The sequence below is a fragment of the Haemorhous mexicanus genome, chromosome 16, assembly GCF_027477595.1.
Source record: "Haemorhous mexicanus isolate bHaeMex1 chromosome 16, bHaeMex1.pri, whole genome shotgun sequence".
NCBI classification, from domain to species: domain Eukaryota; kingdom Metazoa; phylum Chordata; class Aves; order Passeriformes; family Fringillidae; genus Haemorhous; species Haemorhous mexicanus.
The window spans coordinates 4915278-4923467 of NC_082356.1; the positions used below are offsets into that span (position 1 = coordinate 4915278).

Genomic DNA, 8190 nt, shown 5'->3' on the forward strand with positions numbered 1-8190 from the left:
CCATGGAACCAAGGAGTCCATTGGGACATTACAGAACCTCATGGAATCAAGGTGTCCATCTCACTCTACTGAACCTCATGGAACAAAGGGTCCCTTGTAACACTGTGGAGCCAAGGACACTGCTGTTGGCTGTACGAAAGCTCATGGAACCAATAGTCCATTGTGACATTCTGGGGCCTCGTGGAACCATGGAGACCATTATGACACTTCAGGACTCACTGGAACCAAGGGGCCATTTAACCTAAGGGTCATTGTAGCACGGCGGGGCCTCATGGAATCAAGGGGATCTTAGTGGGGCTCCGTGAGACCACCGAGAGATTCTGACTCTGTGGAACCAAGGAGACCATTGTGGCACTACAGGGTGCGGTGGAACTAAGAACTCGTGTGACAGGGAGGAGCCCAATGGAATCAAGGGGCCTTTCCCCATTTCAGGGTTTCATGGAGCCAAGGTGTCCTTGTGACACTGTGGGGCATCATGGAGTCCTGGAGACCATTCTGGCACTTTGAGGCCTTGTTGAATCAAGGGGCTCTGCAGGGCCTTGTGGAACCAAGGAGCTCTTTGTGACACTGCAGGGACTCATGGAAGCAATGAGACCATTCTGGCACTCTGAGTCCTCATGGCACCAAGGGGCCACTGTGACACTATGGGTCCCCATGGAAGCAAGGGGCCAGTGTGACACTATGGGTCCCCATGGAAGCAAGGGGCCAGTGTGACACTGCAGAGCCAAGGAGACCACTGTGGTATCGCTGGGCCTTCTGGAAACAACGTTCTGCTGCAGGGCCCCCAGGATCCAAGAACATGGAACAAGTCTTGCTGGCTTAGCCTGGCTGGTCCGGCTGACCTTGGCATGTGGAGGGTTGCTATTCATCCGGCCCTGAAGCCATGGAGCTCCATGTTTTCCTTCCTCTGGGAAAGAACTCTCCTTCTCCTCCAGGGGTTCAGGGCTGAAATTGGGATTCTACCTCCATATTTGATTATATCAAAGCATTGTTCCTATAGGAAATCTGCCAGAACAGACAGCTCTAGATGGCCTTGGCATCTGGGGGGGCAACCTCTCATCTGCCGTCAAAACACTGGGGGGGCTGTGCTTTTCTTTCCATGGAAAGAAACATCTCTCATGTGCAGGCATCCATAGCCAAAACTGGGAATCTGCCTCCAAAATTCCTTATATCCAAGAGAGCTCCCAGATAAAAGCTGCCAGGACTGTCTAGGTTCCCTTGGATTCCTGAAGACCAGCTCTCATCTGCCTGTGAAACACTGGGGCTCTGCCCTTTCCTTCCTGTGCAGAAGAGCTGTCATTCTGGTCCAGGCACCCATGGCTATAGAAATACACTGCTACATATGGCTGAAATGGAATTGCACCTCCAAAACTCCCCAAATATCCAAGGGTTGCTTTCAGACAAAAGCTGCAAGGACAGACAGGTCTGGCTTACCTTGGCCTCCAGTGCCTGCCTCTCATCTGCCTTCAAAACCCTGGGGCTCTGTGGTTTCCTTCCTGTAGGAAAGAACCGTCCTTCTTGTCCAGGCGCCCATGTCCTCAAGCACATGAGCACTGTATAGGGACAGAGGAGCTCTGTGCTCAGTGGGGTGCAGACTGAGGACAGAAGGGGAGAGCCCTGGGAGGGACTGAAGGGTGGATTCAGAGATGGTGGATCCTTTTGACATCGTAGAGTACAGCCAGAGAAAGAAAGAGTTAATGCAAAGGGCAGCTTGGGAGGCCCAGACTGGGAAAAAAGAACAAGGAATTTCCCTGCCAGGGCAGGGCTGTGGTGCAACACATCCCTCAGAAAGAGCCTGGGTCAGCCCAAGGCTTTGTGTGGGCAGGCAGAGGCAGGCAGGAGGCAGAGCTGTCAGCAAAGGAAGGGGCCAGCCAGGTGGGGCAGCCGGGGGATGAGCACAGCCTGCAGGGACAGAGGCGCAGGGCAGGGACACCGTAGCACAGCCTGGGCTGCACAGGGCACAGGCATGGGCAGCAGCTGCCAGGCCCTGACAGAGGCAACTTGGGCAGCACTTTGGCCATGGCTGCTGGGCCTGGGCCTGAGCCAGGAGCAGGAGACAAGTGACCCTTGCAGGCCTGGGGCCTCATGGCCTCCTTGTCCCTGCTCAGCAGCCTGGCGGGGGCCGCCCCATGCTCCTGCCCTTGGCACTGCACATCCCCACATGTCAGTGCCCATCCCGGGAAGAGCCCTGAGCAAGGAGGGAGGGACAGGATCTGCCTGGCCAGGGGCTGGGGCTCAGGCCTTGGCCCTTTGCATTCCTGAAACACATCTAGCTTTGCTCAGCCCCAGAGACACCTTGGCCTTCTACTGTCCCCAGCTGTCATCACTGCCTCCAGTGTTCTGCTCTAACTGGAACCTGGGGACACTTTCTCAGTCTTGTCCCTCAGTGGGACCCATTAAAACTTGAAGAAACGTTGGAGATTGATTGTGACTTTGAATTCTTGAGAGATTTCTTCAACTCCCTCTCAGGGAGTGATGTTCAGGGCCTGAGCACCCAACCCACAAGAGAAGTCCTTGTGCTGTGTCTGTTCTGCTGAGCTGGGCTGGGCTCCTGGAACAGAAGGAACTCCTGGCAATCAAGAAGAGCTTCAAAATAACATATCTCCTCAGGAGCAGCTCCTCTCCCAACCCAGCAGGGCTGAGGGCGCTGCCTGCGGCCACCCCGGGCACAGCACAGAGACAGAGAGATTTTCAATCAGTCAGGGCTGTGAAGATGCTGAGAAGTGACTGGGGGAGAATCACTGCCAGCCCTTGGCACAGGAACCTCTGGCTGCAGGACAAGGCAGCTGCAGCTCCTGGAGCCATCTCCTAAAGCTGGAACATCCCAACGCCTCCAGACGCTGTGAGTACATTCTCTGATTGTCTCTTGTGCAGAGCAGCCAGGGGTGCCCAGGGCTGTCCTGCAGAGCAGGGTCCTGCAGCCCAGGGCACTTTGCTGGGGCAGGGACTCTGCTGCCTGCCCGGGGCAGCCCTGGCAGCTGCTCTAAGCACTGTGGGACCAGATCTGGGTGGGAGGAGACAGCTGGTAAGGCTTGGAAGAGTTTCTGTTGTGTGGTGAGGATGCTGCATTGTTAAGGGATGCTCCCAGCATGACACTGATCTCCAGGGTATTTCCTAGTAGATTAAATGATAAGCACAGCAAAGCAGGGTCTGCATAAAACAAAAAAATCCTGCTTTATTAATCCATTTCTCTGGGATGCCTGGATAGAAAAATGCACTTAGATATTCCTGTCTCACTTTAGACAGAGAAAAATTATTAAAAAAAAAAAAAATTCTCTGAGATCTGAATATACCAGGCAGTGCCAGAAATCAGCACAGGGTTCCTTAGGGCAGCATCAGCATCGCTTTTCCAGTCCTTTTCAGGATTGCTCTGACATTCCCATCAGAGCCTGCAGAGCCAGAGCTGCCCTTGGGCAGTGCCAGAGCTGGGAGGGGTCTGCAGGGCAGAGCTGAGCCCCCAGGGCTGAGCTGCGCTCAGGCAGCACTGACATGGCCCAGTCCTGGGCACAGGGAGCAGCTGCTGGCAGGGACAGCTCCAGGTAGCAGAGCCCTGGGCAGGCAGTGGAGGGAAAGTGCCCCCAGGCTGTGCTGGGATATTTGAAATTCTCCACAAACTGAAGTATTGCATGATTACTTATTCTACAGACCCCCATGCCAAGACAGAGCAAATGTCCAACAGCAGCTCCATCAGCCACTTCCTCCTGCTGGCACTGGCAGACACGCGGCAGCTGCAGCTCCTGCACTTCTGCCTCTTGCTGGGCATCTCCCTGGCTGCCCTCCTGGGCAACGGCCTCATCATCAGCGCCGTAGCCTGCGGCCACCACCTGCACACGCCCATGTTCTTCTTCCTGCTCAACCTGGCCCTCAGCGACCTGGGCTCCATCTGCACCACTGTGCCCAAAGCCATGCACAATTCCCTCTGGGACACCAGGAACATCTCCTACAAAGGATGTTCTGCACAGCTATTTCTAGTTTTCTTCTTCCCCACAGCAAAATTTTCCTTGCTCACAGTCATGAGCTATGACCGCTACGTGTCCATCTGCAAACCCCTGCTCTACGGGACCCTCCTGGGCAGCAGAGCTTGTGCCCACATGGCAGCAGCTGCCTGGGCCAGTGCCTTTCTCAATGCTCTGCTGCACACAGCCAATACATTTTCCCTGCCCCTGTGCCATGGCAATGCCCTGGGCCAGTTCTTCTGTGAAATCCCACACATCCTCAAGCTCTCCTGCTCACACTCCAAACTCAGGGAACATGGAATTATTGTAGTTGTTGCCTCTTTAGCCTTTGGTTGTTTTGTGTTCATGGTTTACTCCTATGTGCAGATTTTCAGGGCTGTGCTGAGGATCCTCTCTGAGCAGGGACGGCACAAAGCCTTTTCCACCTGCCTCCCTCACCTGGCTGTGGTCTCCCTGTTCCTCAGCACTGGCACATTTGCTCACCTGAAGCCTCCCTCCATCTCCTCCCCATCCCTGGATCTGGCAGTGTCAGTTCTGTACTCGGTGGTGCCTCCAGCCCTGAACCCCCTCATCTACAGCCTGAGGAACCAGGAGCTCAAGGCTGCCTTGAGGAAAATGATCAGAGATGGTTTTCAGTAGCAATAAATAGTCATTCTCCTGCATAGCTGTTATGATGTTACATATTTATGCTCGTTCTGTGCCATGCATTTTTTACTGCTGGCACAGTTGTTATACTTTTGAGAATTTGTTCACACCAAAATCTTTGATTATACATTTTAAATTCAGTATTTGTTTTTCCAGTGGCACCCAGTGACTGTATAAACCAGGAGCTGTACTTCTACTACTACATTGAAGAATTGTGTATTGCCATGTGTGCCTGACATCTTTCTTCCCTGGCTTTTCTGGAGCTGTAGAGTTGGTGCTTCTGGGCAGAGCTGGAGGAGAAAATGGAACCCCAGTGCTCCTCACTGCCAGGGAGCCCCAGGGCTTCTCCTCCATAATCTCCCCTTCCTTCACTGCCACACTCCCCTTCAGAACCCCTGTGCTGGTTTAGGGCCTCAGGGCTCTGCCAGCTCAGTCCCTGTCCTGCTGTGTGCCTGTCCAGGGACTGCAGGCAGGGACAGGTTGTGGGCACTGCTGGGACAGAGCTGGGCTCTGCAGCAGCATTTCCATCATGCAAGGGCATCTCCCCAGTGCAGGGCCTGAAAGCTTCAATCTCCTTCCCAGTTACTCTCAGGGATGTGCCCAGCACAGTGCCCTGCAGAGGAAACCAGCAGTGCCCAGCAGAAGTGTGGCAGTGATCAGGGTGGGGGCTGTCCCAGCAGTGCAAAGCCAGCACTGCTACAGCAGTGGCCTCTCACCCCAGGTCACAGAGGTTCTTCTTCTCTCCATGGAGGGACATCAAGTGACCGGGTCAGGAGTCTGTGTTTGCAGTGCACGGACACTCCACAGCCCTGAACATCCTGTGTGTGTGAGGGGACATAAACCCAGTGAGCACAAACTCCTTCAGCTGCTCCTGGACTTTCCAGAGAGTAACATCCCCTGGGAACCCCTGAGTGCAGGGCTGGGACGAGCTCCTGAGCACAGAGCTCCCTGTGTCCATCCCTCTGGCTGTGGGGCACCTCAGGCAGGGCAGAGCAGGGCAGGGTGACACCCGCAGGGCTGAGGTCCCTGCCAGGCTCTGGCAGTGGCAGCAGAGCCCAGGGAGCCCCTGCCCGTGCTGCAATGAACTCTGTGTGTGTGTGCAAGGGAAGGACTCGTGTCCCTGGGCAGCCCTGGGGCTGGGAGGAGGGCATGAGCCCAGCTCAGGGGCAGGGGTGGGCACCTGGCAGAGCCCTGACGTTTCTGGCTGTGTCCATAAGAGAAAAGTTGGGCAGGGTGACTGTGGTTAAACCCCTCTGGCCATCAAGTGACAACCAGGTGTCTCTGTCACTGTCCCTCCTTCATCAGAAGACAGGAGAAAATAAGGTGAAAACATTGGGGGTCATCATAAAGAGAGATTAATACTGGAGGGACCAAAAAGCAAAGGCCAAATGCAGAAGCAAGGAAAACCATGGGAAAACAAGAGTTCAGCACCTGTAGTGGTTGCTTTGGAAGACAAATGTATTAATACAGAAAATCCAGAGACCTTCTTGTCCCCCTCATTTCCCTGCTGATCTGGACATCACATGGAATGGAAGAGCCCTTGGGTCAGTCCAGCCAAGCTGTCCCATCCCTGCGCCCCCAGGAACACCTGCCCACCCCCAGCCCACTGGGGGAGCAGGTTGCAGAAAAGCCTCATGTGGGGCGAGCCCTGCTCAGGGACAGCCAAAGCCTTGGGCTGGGACCAGCCCTGCTGCAGCCACAAGAGCCAAGCACAGCAGGACAGGGGTGCTCTGGGCAAAGGGAACTCCATCCCAGCCACACCCAGGCCAAGGGGGCTCAGGGGGCTCTTCCCACCTCTGCTATTCCACAATTGAATGAATCTTTTCCTTGGAGAGCTCTTTGAAGAGACAATTCCCAGAGAGGCAGAAGCAGAGCTATAAAATGCTCCAGTACAAACACAGCAGCTCCTGTGAGGAATGAACCCTCCCAGGGCAGTGCTGTGGCAGGAGCAGCACCCAGAAGGAGGGGGATGAGCTCAGTGCATGTATGTGTGTCCCCAGACACAGAGGGTGAGGGTGGGCAGAGGTCAGGGCAGGGCTGGCAGTGGCAGGGCAGAGCCTGGAGCAGTGAGATCAGAGTGTGCAGCCTGAAGGGACACAGCAGCAGCTGTGGGACAGCAACACAGGACAAGCTGTGCTGGACATGCCCAAGGGCCCTGGCGGGGCTTGCAGTGCCCAGGAGAAGCCAAGTCTTGGTGCCCTGGGCACAGCAGGGTCTGTGCCACCAAGGGCTGGGAGGAGACACCTTGTCCTGAGGCACTGGGGCCTCCTGGCACAGCCCAAGCCAGGCTGGGCACTGTCAGCCCCTTGTCCTGCCCTCAGCATCCCCCCTGCCCTACATCCCAGTGGCCTCAGGGATCTGCTGGAAGGAGTCCCTGGGGAGCCTTGCTCAGGAATGGCCCTGGGGGCTCCTGAATGCTCCCAGGGACTTTGGGTTTTGCTTTTGCCTGGGAGTCTCTGAGAGGTTTGTGCAATCGTGGCCTCCGGTTCTCTTCTCTAAAGAGTCCAGAAAGAGCCTGTGTTGGTGATGGACCTCACTGGACTGACACTGAAACTGCATGAAAAACAGAAACTCCAACAACACCTTACAGAATTTAGGCATTACTTTATTCTTGCCAGGATGTCATTGCGGCCATCACATGCAACAGAAATTATTCCATCCACACGTGTCCGGATTCCACAGTGAAAATCATTCCATCACACATTGTTCTTTACTACGCTTCTCACATATTTATACAGAAAAAACCCAAAGAAATTAATGTTCTTTGCTCTTAAATTATCCAATTCTTAGTATTCCATCTGCTATTGCTGATTGATCCGTTCGCCTTTGATGTCAATTAAGTCCTCATTCTTTGATTCCCTTCTCAATCTTTTCCCAGACCAGGTGTCTCTGCACACTGGGGGTGATGTTCATTAATGTTCATTTACCTCCTGTTCATCTTCTGGCCACTCCCAATCTGTAGATGTTAAGCTCATCAGGCCTCACCCAGCCTTGGTGAGCAGAGTCTTTTGAAGAGAAACTTCAATTCCCCTCTACCTGGGCAAACAAACCCCTGACTGAAGTTACGTTAAAAGAAACCAGAAGTTGTATCGTTTCTGATAATTCCATTAGGTTCCATAGTGTCACAGTGCTCTCCTTGGCTCCATGAAGCCACGCAGTGTCACATTGAACCTGAGTTCCACCAAGCCCTGTGGTGTCACCCTTGACCCTTGGTTCCATGAGGCCACACAGTGTCACCGTGGCTCCTTGGTTCCATGAGGCCCCACAGTGTCACCGTGGCTCCTTGGTTCCATGCGGCCCCACAGTGTCACCATGGCTCCTTGGTTCCATGAGGCCCCACAGTGTCACCGTGGCTCCTTGGTTCCATGAGGCCCCACAGTGTCACTGTGGCTCCTTGGTTCCAGTGGTCCCACAGTGTCACCATGGCCCCTTGGTTCCATGAGGCCCCACAGTGTCACTGTGGCTCCTTGGTTCCATGAGGCCCCACAGTGCCACCCTTGCCCCTTGGTTCCATGTGGCCCCACAGTGTCACTGTGGCTCCTTGGTTCCATGAGGCCCCACAGTGTCACCGTGGCTCCTTGGTTCCATG

The 8190-nt window shown here is 54.7% G+C and overlaps 1 protein-coding gene across 1 annotated transcript; it reads left to right on the forward strand.

Annotated features, from left to right (window-relative positions):
* Positions 1–3668: 3668 nt before the first annotated feature.
* LOC132334598 (olfactory receptor 14J1-like) lies at positions 3669–4595 on the forward strand. Its single transcript, XM_059860706.1, has one exon. The coding sequence runs from the start codon at positions 3669–3671 to the stop codon at positions 4593–4595; it is 927 nt and encodes a 308-aa protein (XP_059716689.1).
* Positions 4596–8190: the final 3595 nt, after the last annotated feature.

Bases quoted from the DNA above. Each gene is read 5' to 3' on its own strand.
- LOC132334598 (XM_059860706.1), top strand. From the start codon at position 3,669: ATGTCCAACAGCAGCTCCATCAGCCACTTCCTCCTGCTGGCACTGGCA.